Source organism: Bicyclus anynana, chromosome 12, assembly GCF_947172395.1.
Source record: "Bicyclus anynana chromosome 12, ilBicAnyn1.1, whole genome shotgun sequence".
NCBI lineage: Eukaryota > Metazoa > Arthropoda > Insecta > Lepidoptera > Nymphalidae > Bicyclus > Bicyclus anynana.
In genome coordinates, this window is record NC_069094.1 from 13,176,756 (window position 1) to 13,195,271 (window position 18,516).

Consider the following 18,516-nt stretch of genomic DNA (forward strand, 5'->3'; position numbering starts at 1 on the left):
GCGCATATAATTGGAGTGTCATCAACGAACTTGCCAATCTATAGAAGGGAATTTCATAACTTCGCAGTGCGGATTGAGAACAAAGGGACAATTGCGTACTGCCGTTCCTGGGCGCACTTTACGAAATTATTCCTGTAGAAAATTGGTTTAGAAAACTTTCTGAACGCACTATCTGAAATAATTCCTGTAGAAAACCAGTTTAGAAAAGTTCCTGGGCGCACTTTCCGAAATAATTCCTGTAGAACACCAGTTTAGAAAAGTTCCTGGGCGCACTTTCCGAAATAATTCCTGTAGAAAACCAGTTTAGAAAAGTTCCTGGGCGCACTTTCCGAAATAATTCCTGTAGAAAACCAGTTTAGAAAAGTTACTGGGCGCACTTTTCGAAATAATTCCTGTAGAAAACCAGTTTAGAAAAGTTCCTAGGCGCACTTTCCGAAATAATTCCTGTAGAAAACCAGTTTAGAAAAGTTACTGGGCGCACTTTCCGAAATAATTCCTGTAGAAAACCAGTTTAGAAAAGTTCCTGGGCGCACTTTCCGAAATAATTCCTGTAGAAAACCAGTTTAGAAAAGTTCCTGGGCGCACTTTCCGAAATAATTCCTGTAGAAAACCGGTTTAGGATGTTTTTGGGTTTGTCGCGGTACTGTAGGGCGAGTAATACTTCGAGACGCAAACAGATTAATGTATTTCAAGCTATCGTAAGAAGGCAACTTCACTTATACTGCATCTTCACAACGTCAAGACAACAACCTGGAATCAATATTAAAGAGGTTGTGCTGCCCAATAATGGGCAAAACTTTGGTATGACTTATTATTTTTTTATAATAAATAATAGTTATAATAATAGAAGTCACCTTCTGGCTTCTGGGCGTATACGACATATAGAGCTTTTACTTAATCTGCGAAGACGTCTTTGTGTCTGTAGTAGTTAGATATTTTAGGTTCACTAAGTAAAAAAAAAATACTGATTTAATTACCTCATGTAGATTATTATTATCATATATTGTTTTGTTGTACCTATCAATTTGCCTCTGCATACAAGAGAGGATTTTCATAGAAATGTTTCGGTATTTGTTCGATGTTGAAGTTTTTTGAAAAAAAATAAAACAATCTTTGCAAAACTAACAATTATAATGATAACATTTCATAACTAAAAATACAGTAGAACCAGCCTGATTTAAAACAAAATATTTTTGTATGAAATTACAGATAACATGATTATATTGACAAGTTTTATGGATTTTTAATTTAATGTGTAATAAACGGAACTTTTATATCAAAAATGTATGTTTACACGTCTGTCATGTCGACGTCTTCAATGACCATATCGTCCAACATCTCGGCGAGTGTGATCCGAGGCAAACTCGGATCGATCTCATCAGTATCGACGGGGATTTTGTTCTCGTCCTTGAATATGTTGATGTGTTGCCTGAGCGCAGGGTCCTCCTCCAGGTCGTCCAAGAATTCGTTGTAGTCGCTGTAAACATACGGTACTTACACTGTCAAGTTTAAAAATATTAAGTACGACTTCATGTTACAAGCTCCGTATTCCTTTTTATTAAAAGGAAGTATTTGTATGAAGTTGTTGCAACAGTCATGGTATGTTTAAAAGGGTTTTTGATGCCTTGAGTTCAGTTCTTTGTTAGGTAGCGTGAACACCGTCACGCTGCCAGACGCGTTAGTGATTTTGTGATTTTGTATTAGATCATGGGATCTACTGAAATGGTTTCAGTGGAAATATCAGAATTATAAAAGTGCTATTTATTTATTTTATTATCAATACCCTATCACGTCCAAATCCAAATGCTATCGGTTCGATTCTCGTTAGACTAATGTCGTATTAATTCCTTCAGCCTTTACGACTAATAAGACAAAGAAATTGATTTGACAAGAGAATTGGTCATGTTAAAACGGGAAGGCTTGATTCTTGATTATCTTAATTTTAAGGAATATTCTTCTTATGGTAACTGCAAGTACATACGTAACCGTCTGTGTTTACATACTATCACAATCAGTTGCCGCCCCGTTCACGTACTAAAGCAAAAATGTTAAATACTGTTAGATGTAAGATGTATGATGATGTACTGTTAATGTTAGATGTACTAGGTCGTGAAAAATGAGGCGCTTCACACAATCAATTCGTGAGGAAGGATTTTTAATTACGCAATGAGTGTAATTTTAGAGTAATCAAAAGATATCACGCTCGAATCACGAAAATTTGTGATCGATGCACTGTGATTTTATATGCCTAATTAATTGTTTTGATATTGCCTCAAATTGTCTAAGATTGTTGGATAACATTCATGATTAAAATCAAAATCGAACTACAGTCCAATGTTACAGAGATTATTAATTTAAATATGTACAAGAAAATTGTAGATACTTTTTATATGAATTAAAATAATTTTCAACATTACAAGTATGAAAAGAATTATTTATCAATATGATCAAGAAATGCGACGCACGCAAATTTTTAGTCGGAACGACAAGCACGAATAAGTGTTCCACTATTTGTTTAAGTTAATGTGTTACAGTGAAACATTTACCTTTGGGTTGATTTTCCTGACTAGATTAATAATAAACAGTATTTTTATTCTTAAACAGCGGGGTTATTGGGTATATTGAGTACCATAACATCTCACATTTTTATAGAATGCCATCTAGCGGACGGGAAAATTAGAGTTCACGCAACAGCACAAAAACAGAGTTCATGATACTACACTTTGATTAACTGGACAAGTCACCGAACCGGTTCTGGATAGCGACAAATTGCAGTCCGCGCAGGGGCACTGGTCAGACCAAGATACCTCAGCCCTGAAAAGGGCTGGAAGAAATCACCGGGGGAGCAAGTTGCTCGGGCAAGGAGGCCAAGCCTCGGCCCGACACCCTCGGGAAGATAGCGCGCGCTCGCCGTAGTGCTTCTTGACGAGGTACAGTCGCGCACTCGGCTAGTAGAGTATACAACAGTGAACTCACTCGTCGGCAGTGGAAGTGGTCTGCTCGTGCATGTGGCGCAGCTTCCAGGCGCGCGCCCGCCGCCGCGCCGCGCGCTCGCCGTAGTGCTTCTTGACGAGGTACAGTCGCGCACTCGGCTAGTAGAGTATACAACAGTGAACTCACTCGTCGGCAGTGGAAGTGGTCTGCTCGTGCATGTGGCGCAGCTTCCAGGCGCGCGCCCGCCGCCGCGCCGCGCGCTCGCCGTAGTGCTTCTTGACGAGGTACAGTCGCGCACTCGGCTAGTAGAGTATACAACAGTGAACTCACTCGTCGGCAGTGGAAGTGGTCTGCTCGTGCATGTGGCGCAGCTTCCAGGCGCGCGCCCGCCGCCGCGCCGCGCGCTCGCCGTAGTGCTTCTTGACGAGGTACAGTCGCGCACTCGGCTAGTAGAGTATACAACAGTGAACTCACTCGTCGGCAGTGGAAGTGGTCTGCTCGTGCATGTGGCGCAGCTTCCAGGCGCGCGCCCGCCGCCGCGCCGCGCGCTCGCCGTAGTGCTTCTTGACGAGGTACAGTCGCGCACTCGGCTAGTAGAGTATACAACAGTGAACTCACTCGTCGGCAGTGGAAGTGGTCTGCTCGTGCATGTGGCGCAGCTTCCAGGCGCGCGCCCGCCGCCGCGCCGCGCGCTCGCCGTAGTGCTTCTTGACGAGGTACAGTCGCGCACTCGGCTAGTAGAGTATACAACAGTGAACTCACTCGTCGGCAGTGGAAGTGGTCTGCTCGTGCATGTGGCGCAGCTTCCAGGCGCGCGCCCGCCGCCGCGCCGCGCGCTCGCCGTAGTGCTTCTTGACGAGGTACACGTCGGGTATCACATCCCGGCTCAGCTTCTCCAGGTTCACGTCGTTCACGTTCGAGTCACCCAGGTTATATCTGAACAAGAGATACGAGTACATATTACATATAACATCATTACATAACTGTATCGTCCAAGTCGCTCCCCCCGTCGACTCCTTGGGGTCCATTCAACAAGGTGACAGAAGGAGCAATGCAAGCATGTGTTGGTAGATGTTTAGGTGGTGAAGGAGAGCAAGCTCTTCACCACGTCAATGTCGGCCAACACGTGCTTGTTCGACACTGTGCCTTGCTCAGGGAATGTTATCCTGAACTAACACCACAACTCACCCGAGCACGGTGTCGCCCGGCTTCAGTATGTGTCCCAGATGTGTCCGAGTGTGCACGGGGCTGACGTCCATGCCGAGCTCGCTCTCCTTCACCACCCACACGTCGGCCAACACGTGCTTGTTCGACACTATGCCTTGCCCAGGGAATGTTATCCTGAACTAACACCACAACTCACCCGAGCACGGTGTCGCCCGGCTTCAGTATGTGTCCCAGATGTGTCCGAGTGTGCACAGGGCTGACGTCCATGCCGAGCTCGCTCTCCTTCACCACCCACACGTCGGCCAACACGTGCTTGTTCGACACAGCGCCTTGCCCGGGGAATGTTTTCTTTTCCTATAGGAAAATGTTAAACTCGGTTTTTAACAGCTTATCTTTGTATGAAATAGCTCGAATCTATACTTATAATAAATTGTAACAGGTCAAATTCAACATTGAAGATATTTAAAAAAAAAATATTGGAGAGCATTATGAAATCGGTACTGAATTATAAAAAGTCTGTCTGTCCGTGTTTTTGTTGGCCGGGCATCACGCTTAAACTACTAATTGAATTTGAGACCATAGTACAAAGAAGGTTGTAGGATACTTATTGTTGGAAAAATTAAACCAGAAGTATCAGAAGTATCAAAATTAAATGTAATGTGATACAAACATTTTTAAAATTCAACCCCTAAACTGGTGAAATAGGGGTTGAAAATTTACATTGATTTTCACGCGGACGAAATCGTGGACGTCCGCTTATTACTTTAGGAGCGAAAAGACAGCACTAGTTGTCCACAAATCGCTATGTCGCCTATTTCTTGTGTATGATTTGTATGTATTTTTAAAATGGTAAGCTAGTGGGATTCGGCTTGTATGGACTCTTCGCCGCTGGTAAATATCATACTTACATGTTCCTTCAGTATATCAATATCCATAACAATGTATGCCACTAATTGTTTCGGGTTACAGATTGGGCTGAATGGGTATCTCCAATATTGGGTTGCAGACAGGTCACACACTGAAATAAAAACATGGTTTGAATATCATAAACTAGCAGACGCGTGAAATTAGGTTTTCACAAATCCCTCGGGAACTATGGATTTTACCGGGATGAAAAGTAGCCTATATGTTAATCCAGAGTAAAAATTATTGCCATTCCAAATTTTAGCCAAATCGGTTAAGTTGCGGCGTTAAAAAGTAACAAACATCCATACAAACTTTCGCGTTTATTTTATTAGTAGGATGTAACCAAGAAATGAATCATAAGTACATCTACCTATAAATTTGGTAAAAGTGAATGAGTGTGACCTAATTTGTATTTAATTATTTATTGGATTATGCTTAATTTGTATTTAATTATTTATTGCATTATGTGTAATTTGTATTTTTCATTTTTCATGAATAATGTATAATGGATAGTTTTGTTTACTTTTTGGAATATTTCATATGATGTGATTTTATTGAGAGTCTCACTGATGAGTAATGTTTTCATATGATGTTGATTTTATTGAGAGTCTCACAGATGAGGGATGTTTTTCATATGATGTTGATTTTATTGAGAGTCTCAAAGAAGAGGGATGTTTTTCATATGATGTTGATTTTATTGAGAGTCTCACAGATGAGGGATGTTTTTCATATGACGTTGATTTTATTGAGAGTCCCACAGGGAGGGGAAAATAACATTATTTGTGTGACATCATTATGGATGGTACCAACACGTAATATATCGAAAATCCAGAATATGTATACATATTTAAAAAAAATCCTATTTCCCTAAATCTAGATCTAGATATCTGTTCTCTTAACTGTAGATTCAAGATTAAATAAACTTAATATATAATTATAATTTACCTTGTCCTGTGTATGCATCAATTAAGTGTATAGTGCTGGTCACTCGCTGCACTAAGCATATAGGCGATATGGACCCCAGGGCCTGAGTCAACTTCTTGGGGAGACAAACAACACTGTCCTTCGACAACGGTACAATTTCCACACAAAATGTGAACTTGTAGTTGTAAATGTTGCTGTGAATGTCATGAGATATCAGCTTCTTGGAATGCTGACACTTAATCGGCAGGACTGATTGGATGAAGTTGACCATTTTCTGTGCGTGATTCTCTGATGTGTAGAAAAAGTCCAAACCATCTGTTAACAATAAAAAAGGAAATCTGAAAGTGTTGAACAAATCGTACTGAACAAATTTTCACTAGTAAGTAAAACCAGTCGTCTATACTACAGCCCTACTTGATATGTACAGTTTACTAATAAACAAATTACAAATGAAGATAGAAAACCCATGTCATATACCTATTTATTATAAATTATGTATTGTTTGTTTTAAAGTGGAAAAAAAAACTTAGGCTTACGATAGCCCAGTGGGCATGCACTTCTAACTTTTCACTTGTGTGCATTTTAAGAAATTAAATATCACATGTCTCAAACGGTGAAGGAAAAACATAGTGAGGAAACCTGCATACCAGAGAACATATAGAGAATAATGTGTGTGAAGTCTGCCAATTCGCATTGGGCCAGGGTGGTGGCCTATTGGCCTAACTCTTCTCATCCTGAGGGGAGACTCAAACTCAGCAGTGAGCCGATATTTCGACCCAGTTGCATGGATCGTGGTCACGACGGGACTGAAATTGCGAGATGCGAAGTTGACAACAGCTGTTAGGGGCAGAATCGATCTATCCTGTTTCTAGTTCATTTTCTTTTTTCAACAACCTCGCGTTTTTGGCTGTTTAGGCAAACCACACTCACAACAAAGCTTTTGTTATTAGGCTAGGCTAGGCTAACAGCTGAAATAAAACTCCTCATTTTATCGTGGTATGTACCCGTTTAAATAATATTCTCTCATTGTACAAGACCAAATAGCTCCTGTGCACACTCTCCGAAATATATTTTGTATACTATAGATGTAGAGTCTTCTATGGCTGGACAATGTCTAGTAATAACAAAACTTGCCATGTTTAGGTTTAATGCCAAGCGTGTTGGCATGAGCCTTGTGCTTCAAGATCAGTTGCTCCAAGTAGTAGAACGTCTTCCTGTTGTGGGCCCTCTGCCGCACCTGCACCAACGCGCGCCAGTAGTCCTGCGCCTCGGTGCGGTGGCACGCATCACACATCTGGTGTTGAATCACATACTCCACTATGAACGTTTGTTGGAGCACCGCCCCACCCATCACTTCACCTTGCACTGTCAGTTTAACCTGGAAATAATGATCAGAGGCTTAAAAAATGCGTGATACAATCTTTAACTGACTTAGAAAAAGGAGGAGGTTATCAATTTGTCGGAAACTTTTTTTTTGTATGTTCACCGATTATTAATAAGTGAGGCAATGTAAAAGTGGGCAGGGTCAATTCGGCTAGTGTTTTTACTATTTGCTATATTTTTTGTTTATAAAAAATTAAATTGAACTATCTATGACACAAAGTTTTTTATTATATAGACTTAGAATGAAAAACTTATACTATCATAAACTATTATTAAAATATAAAATATTGTTTTATATTTTTATTTAAAATAAAAATTGGCCTTACTTGATGTACAAAAACATGACAATTTTTTTTTTTAAAGCCCATCTAGGAAGCCAAGTGCAGAAAAGGCCCAGAAAAAGAAGAAGATACTAGTACATGTCAAATGCAGAGTTTAATATTGATGGAGGAAATGTTAAGTTTTGTCTATACTAATATTAATAAAAGATAATGTTTGTGGTATTGTAGGGAGTAATCTCTAAATCTCATGAAATCTCAAATAATCTCCATCCATATTCATATCCATGGTTGTCAAATAATTTGCATACCTACGAAAATGTAGATATTGTATATGTAGTATATGTAGAGTAAAATATAGATTACTTACTTTTATTCTTTTGGAATGTGGCTCAGTCCAGGCGAAGCCGGCATCTACCAACTTCACTCTATTCAGGCCTTTCAATCTTTTGAGGCACAGAGCAAGCAGTTCCCGTGATTCTAAAGCACACACCAACCATTCTGCAGGCGGCTGCAAGTATCTGGAATAGTCAAATGACACCTTGTTACTACTACTGGACCTTATAAATTTAATTCCTGTAGGAATATTACCCATAAACAAATATGGGTGTGAGTATGAAAATATCCATTTAGCCAAACTTTTGCATTTCTATTAGTACAGATTGTGCATACTCAGCTGGAAAGATAATTTTTATTCTATATCTGAAACAGGACTTAAAGAGGAAAAATTCTTTGTCACAAACTCAGACTAATTATTGTATAATTAGTCTGAGTTTGTGACCTGTTTTGCTAGATGTTACTTAACTGTCAAAGTATATGATCAACTATATAATGCAATTATAAAAACTGTCTTTAGTATCAAATTTTCATAGTTATAATTGTGTTTGTTGGTTAAAGAGCTCCGTAAAAATACCTTTTTATGTAATTGAATAGTGTAAAAATGGTCAAAAACTTCTAGTTTAGTAAAAGATATATATACCAAATCTAAGCTTGTTTTCCTCAGAAACTAACATTTTGTCTGAGAATTTGATTGCAATACTGATCCTTCTATAATTGGTTTGAGGTCACAAACATTACATTTTGTACAATATTTTCTTAAATTTGTAGTTATTTAGGGATAATTGTACATCAACAAGGAATAGGTACTGGGGTTATAGCTATTTCATCAGATTGCATAATAAGGTATAAAATTAAAACAATACCTTTCACATCCTCTACAGAAGAATAGTGTGGCTTGCTTTGGAATGCCGTCTGTAATATCCACATGTGCCCGCAAGCATGCTACGCACATGTTCGATGGGTTTGGCTCAATCGGCACGGCACATTGGCAGCACAAACTGCAAAGTATAACATCATCATTATTATCAACTTATTTTAACAGCTTATTTTAAGTATATTCCAGAACCAGTGGTGTTAACATGCATAATGCAATGCAACGACTAACAAGATAATCTTGTGAAGAAAATTGACAAAATTCAACTAATAGCAGCACAACCGGAAATATTGTATTTCTTTCATTGTATTGGTAAGAAAGAGATGGGATAGGGACTCCCATACTCTGACAGACGAAATTTAGCATATACAGAGTGCTCGGGAGTATTTCCCATAACTTCAAAGTATTAACAAGACCACTTATATAGGAACTGAACTGCATAACTAATAGTTTTTTACCTACAAATAAAATAATTTTGTTTTCATACAAAGTAATTCAAATAATACCCACTATCCATGTAACCTTTAGGTAACTAAGTGACAATATTGCATTTTAAAATATAAATATGTCATTATTGTAAGGATGCATATAAGGGACACATTTTGAGATCTATTTACAAAAAGAATATAATTTACTCTGAAAATATTCATTTTAGAACACATGTTCCGTCAACATTTAGAATTTATTTTTGTTAAAGAATGTAATTCTAGAGTTATGGAAAATAATCCCGAGCACCCTGTATATCTCTTCACTGGTTGCATGTTAGCACCACACATTTTATACTGGTGAGGGGATATGGAGCACAGACTACATTAACACACTAATTGACTTCTCTAATCTGTCAAGTAGGTAGCTCGGAAGGCCCACTCTCAATATAACATCATCTGGGACATGTTTATAGTAAATTTTAATATGCGGCTCTTATGTTTATAGTAAATTGTAATATGTGGCTCTTCCAACACTTGCTGGTGACATCTGTCCTAGAACACATCAGTAACTTATAAATCTTCTTTAACATGTCCTAATATGTGCTGCCCAGTTGCTAGGAGCCATAAGCATACTTGTATAAACTTATGTGCCTCCTAATCTAATTTTGTTGATTACCACAGTTTAAAGCGGTGCTCAAAGAACTTATACGAGTAGTTTTTTAAATTTTATTATTATTTCTATATTTATAATACCTAGCATAAACTAAATAATAAAAACAATAATCAGATCATAACCTATACTCAGTTATAAATTAACTTACATTTGTGTGCCAGTTGGTGCTATAGCTGTTTCAGGAGGCATATATTCCATATTTGTAAATAATTACAAGTATTATAATAAATTAAAATAATTGCAGTTAAGTAGAGCTAGATCAACGTATAAAAACTAAAAAATCACTCGCGCTCACGATCACCACCTTAACACACATTCAAAAATGTTCAAAAAGATAAACACCACAGACGACAAATGAAGATAAACACCGCCACAGATTAATAAGATCAAATCAGCACATCTTAGAGGATAGAAATATGTCTCAGACGAATTATATTTAGTCCTCTGAGGGCGGATTATGAAACATTGAATGAACTTAACAACTTTTTTTAGGAAACTGAAGCTTACAGTTTCAGCCTAGCTCGTACTCGACTATAATACTAGTCTGAACTAGGCCTACAGATTACAGTGGAGGATTATTTTGTATCCTCTTTGAGTGTTTGTTATCGATTGAGAAGTGAAAACGGAAGTGAAATAAAAAATTGACTTGCTCCATTGTCTATGGACAATTCCTCATTACGTAAACTACGACAAGCACCGATTTTTTAAAAGAAATTATTTTCTATTGCACATTCCGACGAACATTTGAAAAACGAACATGTTTTCTACCGTTGGTAGAGCTGGTCTCCTGGCCACGAGAACGGTAGTAAACAACTCCTTGGCTGAGAAGACTCCATTGGTTGCCGGAGCCCTAGTGAACAAACGTGACTATGCAGCCAAAGCCGCAGCCGCAGGAAAAGGGTCAGGTAAGGTGGTGGCAGTCATCGGTGCTGTCGTGGACGTTCAATTTGACGATAATCTTCCGCCTATCCTAAATGCCCTGGAAGTTCAAAACCGAACGCCTAGACTCGTCCTCGAGGTGGCACAGCACTTGGGTGAAAACACCGTACGTACTATTGCCATGGACGGTACTGAGGGTCTCGTCCGTGGACAACCTGTCCACGACTCCGGCTCACCCATTCGTATTCCTGTCGGCGCTGAAACTCTCGGTCGCATCATCAACGTCATCGGAGAACCTATTGACGAGCGCGGCCCCATCCCCACCGACAAAACTGCCGCCATCCACGCCGAAGCCCCCGAATTCGTCGAAATGTCCGTGCAGCAGGAGATTCTAGTAACGGGTATCAAGGTCGTCGACCTCCTCGCCCCATATGCCAAAGGAGGCAAGATCGGTCTGTTCGGCGGCGCCGGTGTCGGCAAGACCGTACTCATCATGGAGCTGATCAACAACGTCGCCAAGGCTCACGGAGGTTACTCCGTGTTCGCCGGCGTCGGGGAGCGCACCCGCGAGGGTAACGACTTGTACCATGAAATGATTGAGTCCGGAGTCATCTCCCTGAAGGACAAGACTTCCAAGGTAGCTCTTGTGTATGGTCAGATGAACGAGCCCCCCGGCGCCCGCGCCCGTGTGGCTCTCACCGGGTTGACTGTGGCTGAGTACTTCCGTGATCAAGAGGGCCAGGATGTGCTGCTCTTCATTGACAACATCTTCCGTTTCACTCAGGCCGGTTCAGAGGTGTCTGCTCTGCTGGGTCGTATTCCATCTGCTGTGGGTTACCAGCCCACGCTGGCCACAGACATGGGTACCATGCAGGAGCGTATCACCACCACCAAAAAGGGTTCCATCACCTCTGTACAGGCTATCTATGTGCCAGCTGATGACTTGACTGACCCTGCCCCAGCCACCACTTTTGCTCACTTGGACGCCACCACTGTGCTGTCTCGTGCTATTGCTGAGCTCGGCATCTACCCTGCTGTGGACCCTCTCGACTCTACATCTCGTATCATGGACCCCAACATCATTGGCGCCGAGCACTACAATGTGGCACGTGGTGTTCAGAAGATTCTACAGGACTACAAGTCACTTCAGGACATCATTGCTATCCTGGGTATGGATGAGTTGTCTGAGGAAGACAAGCTGACTGTAGCACGTGCACGTAAGATCCAGAGGTTCCTGTCACAGCCCTTCCAGGTTGCCGAGGTATTCACTGGACACGCTGGAAAACTTGTACCTTTGGAGGAAACCATCAAAGGTTTCTCAAAAATCCTCCAGGGCGAGTATGATCATTTACCAGAAGTAGCATTCTACATGGTGGGCCCTATTGAAGAAGTTGTAGCAAAGGCTGAAACTCTAGCCAAGAGTGCATAAATGTGTACTGAGAACTGATATTAGTGCAATAGTTATCTAAACACTCATGTTATTTATTATTATTAAACTATTGTACTGTATGTTAGGGACAAAATTAATAAAATAATAATACCATCTATCATGCAATACCTAGTGATTTATAAAGCAATTAAAGAAACTAAATATTTTTATGTGATTTTATTTAATTCCCATTAATGGATTTTTGAACCCTTCACCTGTTGGTCTTAAGTCTGTCTCTGCTCAGTTTTTTTCTGGTTACGAATGGACCTGGCATGTGAATCCATGGAATTTCGTGTTCTAGTGAACTGAATATATCAGGTGTGTTTGTATTTTAAACTGAAAGTATACCAAACAGAAACATGAATAAATCATGTCTGAGTGATAGGTAAGTAATAGGTTTATGTCACCTCCCTATAATATCACTAAATTGAATAACATTCATTGTATTTCTGTTGTGCTGATGTCTTCTCAACACTACATCCACAGCCCAAACGGTCTTCCGAAAATAGAATAACCTGTCCTGTATCTTGATCTTACTGTCGTGTTCACGAGATACAGGGATAAAATATAACCTATGACACTTACAAATAACGTAGCTTTCTATTAAAGTTTTAAAATCGGTTCTAGTGATTCAGTGATCCTACAATCTTACAAACTGCCTCTTTTTTACAGTACTATATTATAGATACTGATTTTTTATAAAAACCCAAGGTGTCAGCTTAGCAATAAATAGATACTTTATGCTTAAAATTGAAGAATGTTTCCCAGCTTACATAACCTTACATAATATTTGGCTTGTATTATGGCTGGCTAGGTCATAAGATGGGAAATTCTTAAAAACCTATCTTTAGATTTTTCTTAGTTCATATAACCATTATTATTAGTTATGTATTAAAAAATATTAGCCATTTGGCTTACGCCGCGTTGCAAGAACCTTATGAGTAACAGTGGTTTGATCAAACCAGTCTGGCATTCTCTGACATTGTTGTATGAGTTTGTTTTAGCCATTATGTAATAATAATATTCTGTGCTAGTAAAGTGAATGCATTGGTACTGGAGAATAAGTTGCTAAAAATATTTTTAAAACCATTAACGCTCCCTCTCTCTACTCATGTTGTTCTCCCTACACAGCCTTTGGTAAGATTCTAGTAAAGCAGCCAGTAGATGTATAGTATCTATACCAATAGACCAGGCGCTGTGAGGTATTGAGTGTGCATATTTTGAGGACCGCACTTTGCTCATGTTGTTCTCCCTACACAGCCTTTGGTAAGATTCTAGTAGAGAAGCTAGTAGGTAGTAGATGTATAGTATCTAAACCAATAGACCAGGCGCTGTGAGGTATTGAATGTGCATAATTAGAGGACCACATTCTGTATTTCTGTTTACAGTTTTGAACTCAGAAAAGCATGTTAATTAAGATTAAGCTGCCAGTTAGTGAACACATGACATTTAAAAAAAAAACAATGAATTGTTAAAGAATTTTTATTTTTAGGGTCTTATCGCTTTCCACCAACACGAGGTGCCGCCTTCTGACTGACTTTAGCAGCCTTCGCCTTGGGTGCAGCCTTAACTTTAGTTGGTGCTGTTGTGGCCTTCTTCGCTGCTTTAGTTGATTTCTTTTGTTCCTTTGCAGCCCTGGGAATGGAAGATAAAACAACATTTTAATTGCTATTTGGTTAAGAAACAAAAAACTGCCTTGTTGGTACAGAGGCCAGCTATGTGGCTTTGGATCAAGAGGTCCTGGATTGGGCTACGAAATACTAAACTTTTTGGCTAGGATAGAATTTGGAAGTTGGTGCTGCTACAATGCCTTTAAGTGCAAGTTAAGCCATTTGTCCAGGTCATCATTAACATCTGTTAGTGGTTGTGATTTTCATTGGCCAAAGACCACCAACCCACATAGGAGCAGCATGGTGGTCTTAACTTTATAACCTCTCTCCTGTAAAGAGGGAGACTTGGACCTGTAGTTGTAGTCTATAGTAGTTGACTGATAACAATGTGTCATAAAAAATTAACTAGAATTAGGTATGTCTAGCAAAATAGAGAACATTTTGTTTTAATTTTATCTTGCCATGATACTAGGATTCCTAAAAGAATAGCATTTCACCTACTTTTTCCATGGTAATACAGGGTAAAAATGTACTCATAGTGCTCACAAAATATAATGTAGCTTTCTATTAGTGAAAGAATTTTTGAAACAAGTTCAGTAGATTCAGAGCTTACCAACTTTACCTCTCTATAATATTATGTCTTTCAACATATATATTGTACTATAATACATTGAGCACTTATAATAAAAAATTTTAATAAAAAAATACAACCGACTTCAAAACCAAAAAACGTAACCAGTAAACTAAAAAGCGAAAAATAATATCATAATATGTTCTACCTGCTGATCAGTATGAAGGCGGTGCTAAGCCGGTGATGTATTAATTCAAGCCATTTAGATTTTGCAGACAGTGTTGTTTCATGTGGTCCTGTCAGAAATGGCTTAAATCAAGACAACACCGGCTAAGCACCGCCTTCATACTGATCAGCAGGTAGAACATATTATGATATTATTTTTCGCTTTTTAGTTTACTGGTTACGTTTTTTGGTTTTGAAGTCGGTTGTATTTTTTTATTAAAATTTTTATTATTTTTCCATTTTTAGTGTAAAATTTCATCTCAAACGAACACATCAGACCCCTAATGACAGTCACAACCCATCTTGGTACAAAATTCTCAGCAATACAAATTAATCAAGCCCAAGCACAAGGTAGCTACCGTAAACCGTTAAGGGGTTCCCTTAATTGACCTTGGTCTTCATCATCAGACCCCTAATGACAGTCACAACCCATCTTGGTACAAAGTTCTCAGCAATACGAATTAATCAAGGCCAAACACAAGGTAGTTACTGTAAACTGTTAAGGAGTTCCCTTAATTGTCCTTGGTCTTCATCACCAAACCCCTAAATGATAGTCACAACCTATCTAAGTGGAAAGTTCTCATTAATACAAATAAATCAAGCCCAAACACAAGGTAACTGCTGTAAATCGCCGAGGAGTTCCCTCGTCTGTTTTATGGCTCCATCATCAGATTGATTTTAAACCTTCATGAAATTGTAGTGCTTAAAAGTACTAAATGGAAAAGTTGACGAACACATTAGACACCCATATAATTTTCGAAAGTTCCCCTCAATTTCTCCAGGATTCCATCATCAGATCTTGACATGATGGCAATGGGACCAAATGGGGACTATACCGTTTCAAACAAAAAAAGAATTTTTGAAATCGGTCCAGGCGTCTTTGAGTAATCGGTGTACATACATAAAAAAAAAAAAAAAAAAAATACCAACCGAATTGAGAACCTCCTCCTTTTTGAAGTCGGTTAAAAAGGACGCACAATCATGTAGAAAATTCAACTTAAAACTGGCCAATTTTGCTTTGACAGTTTTAGAATTATTGGTAAAGAAAATTATACTTAAAGGCCTTTAAATATAATCCAATATTCAATAAAATCCCAAAATCAGAGCAAATTCAACCTTAAGAATTGAGTTTAAACTTGAATTTGCAGATGTGACTACTTGAATTGAGTGCTAAGAAGATGTGTTTGGCACTGATTGAGTGGGGACATTTTTTGGTCGCTGATTGTGCATCTACTTTTTAATAGGAGACTGATGTTAATGACAAATACCTGTCAACAAAAAAACTTGGATAAAACTTAGTGAGCACTTACTTAATAGCCTGATCTCTCTGAGCTTTTCTGACTTCTGGCTTCATGTTACGCTTAGCCATGATGTCACTGAGGGAAGCACCTACAATGGCTCTTTGGAACTTTTGGGTCCTCCTTGTACGCTTCTTGGCCTGTTCTTCTTCTTGACCCTTTTTGAATTTGCGTCTGCAAAAAGAAATAAAAGATAGCCTTTATAGAGCACATAGAGCATTGTTGGCTGGTTGGTTAGCCTATGTTGGATAAGATAAGAGATTCCGTTCATTTTTTCATTCAAAAAAATCAGTTCATTCTCAGCCCAGAGTTGGGAAGTTGTTAATTGATAGTGTTGCATCCCCACGCTTCAGTGACTATGTTATGCTTTTGATCCTGGTCATTATCATTATAATATTACTTGTCTATATAAATAGATAGTAGTTGTTAGAGAATTACATTATAGGATGATAACTGGCCAATGCAATTTGGATTGGATCTGCATTGTGGATCTCCAAGCTACTTAACCTCTCTTCTATAAATTGGTAGGACTGGCCCTACAGTAATAATGATGATCATAATATGCAGCCAGTTTTTATAAAAGGCTAGGTGTAGTATCTTCTTCTTCTTGGGGCCACTAGGGGTTGACTTATGCTTTTATTGCCTTTTGTGGATTAGTTGTCATGGTAATTAATTGTTGACTACATTTTAATGTCAGCAATAAATTAAATATTATAATCAAGTTCTATATGCACAGCTTTGCCACACCACAAATGGAGCATGGTTGCTCAAAATAAAATTAGTGTTCCCTTCAGTGGAAATTGGCATACTTATCTTTTGTCATTGAAATAAATGGACTCATATTAATTATGATAGTAAGCATGAGTCTTTACACAATTTTACCCATGTGGTTCCTGTTTCGGTAGGAATACTACACTACATACCTGAGTGCCATAAGCTATATTTTATCGATAAAATATAGCTTATAGCACTCAGGTATGTAGTGTAGTCTTCCAATAGGGAAATATTTTTTAAATCAGTTCAGTAGTTTCAGAGCTTATTGCCACACACACGCAAACACAGTTTTTGTTTATCAGTCCACACCATATAACGCGCCGATTTAATGCAAGCAAATAAATCTTGCCATTTTATAATATTAGTACAGATATAATTATAACAGAAAAGAAATAAATACTTCTAATCCAATACTGGATATTCTTCATCACATGCAAATACATTAAAGTTGCAATAAACTAAAAAAATCAATGTTACCTGTAGAGCACAGTCCATGTTACTTTACGGGGATTTCTCCTCATCAGATGGGCCGCTTCACATTTTGAATTCAAGAATGTGAAAGACTGAAATGATAAAATGTTTATAATAACTTAATAAATAGTGAAAGTTGAAAATTTGATTCCTATTAAAGAATACAGGCAGACTGTCCTGCGGTTTCTCCTCATTCTCATGGAAATAAAAATATAGACTATATTACTTAGTGCAGATCTAGCTTTAAATAGGCGAATTTTATTTCAAATTAATTATGTTGTAGTGTTCAATTGTAAAAGAAGATAAAATCCTGCCTCTATATAATATTAACTTATGGAGTTACACCACTTATTAATAACAACTCATTTATGGCTCCTTGTTGAGCACGAGTCTTCTCTCAAAATGAGATGGGTACACCATGCTGACCAAGTGCAGATTGACAGACTTCACACACTTAAGAGAAATGAGAAAATTCGCAGGTATACAGGTTCGATGTTTCGATGATTTTCCTTCACTGATTGGAACATGTGATATTTAATTTCATAGTGTGCACATAACTGAAAAATTGTAGGTGCCTGCCCGGACTAGATTAGAACCTACAGTATCCGAATCATAGGCAGAGGTCATATACACTGGGCTATCACGGCTCTCCACTGTATACCACTTTACTAATACCAAATTCAATAAAACATAATAGTACGACTCGGTTTCGCTCATAAAATACTTTTTAACAAAGGAATTATCAGTATAGTAAGCTTTCCATACCAGGCCCTAAATGAGTACAGTGCAGTTATAAACAGTGAGATGTGCATTATTGTGCAATTCCACAAAATTGAACTTGTCAGTAATTATAACCTATTCATCAAAACAAGTTTGGAAGTCGTGAGTTGTACCGAACCGAATATTTTTGACTAGTTACTAAATAAAACATTAATATTTAAAGTGTTATTATTAAGTAATAATTAATAATATTTAATAAAAAAGTTACTCATACCTTGCCATCAACCTTAACCATGGTCTTTCCATGGCCAGGGTATATTTTGTATCCACTGTAGGCACAAAGTCCGATCCTGCAAATAAAACACTCATAATAAAAACATATCACTCCACCTCAATATTTTTTAAAATACACATGAAAACATCAAAAGATTATTTAGATTTATTAAAATACAAAACAAACGTACTTCATTTTGACTTTTGTCGGAAAAGAAAGATTACCATAGACAAGAAAAACAAAGATAGAATTTAGTCAAAACCCAGACCAACAACCATTTAGCTATAAAAATCATCGACAAAATTGCTACCTCATCTTTCCGACTGCTAGAAGGTAGCAACCAACATGTAGGTAATTAA

The 18,516-nt window shown here is 38.4% G+C and overlaps 3 protein-coding genes across 3 annotated transcripts; 1 reads left to right on the forward strand and 2 right to left on the reverse strand.

Annotated features, from left to right (window-relative positions):
- Positions 1–968: 968 nt before the first annotated feature.
- LOC112048954 (60S ribosomal export protein NMD3) lies at positions 969–10,218 on the reverse strand. Its single transcript, XM_052884825.1, has 9 exons — positions 10,055–10,218; positions 8,795–8,929; positions 7,963–8,113; positions 7,066–7,309; positions 5,953–6,246; positions 5,010–5,119; positions 4,298–4,455; positions 3,697–3,870; positions 969–1,477 (listed from the first exon to the last, which is right to left on the reverse strand). The coding sequence occupies exons 1-9, from the start codon at positions 10,102–10,104 to the stop codon at positions 1,291–1,293; spliced, it is 1,503 nt and encodes a 500-aa protein (XP_052740785.1). The 5' UTR covers positions 10,105–10,218; the 3' UTR covers positions 969–1,290.
- A 335-nt stretch (positions 10,219–10,553) lies between these two features.
- On the forward strand, positions 10,554–12,380 carry LOC112048948 (ATP synthase subunit beta, mitochondrial-like). Its single transcript, XM_024086659.2, has one exon. It carries the CDS (start codon positions 10,664–10,666, stop codon positions 12,212–12,214), a length of 1,551 nt encoding a protein of 516 aa, XP_023942427.1. The 5' UTR covers positions 10,554–10,663; the 3' UTR covers positions 12,215–12,380.
- Positions 12,381–13,680: 1,300 nt separating this feature from the next.
- LOC112048962 (60S ribosomal protein L24) lies at positions 13,681–18,428 on the reverse strand. Its single transcript, XM_024086674.2, has 5 exons — positions 18,348–18,428; positions 18,158–18,233; positions 17,170–17,255; positions 15,931–16,092; positions 13,681–13,849 (listed from the first exon to the last, which is right to left on the reverse strand). The coding sequence occupies exons 1-5, from the start codon at positions 18,350–18,352 to the stop codon at positions 13,711–13,713; spliced, it is 468 nt and encodes a 155-aa protein (XP_023942442.1). The 5' UTR covers positions 18,353–18,428; the 3' UTR covers positions 13,681–13,710.
- Positions 18,429–18,516: the final 88 nt, after the last annotated feature.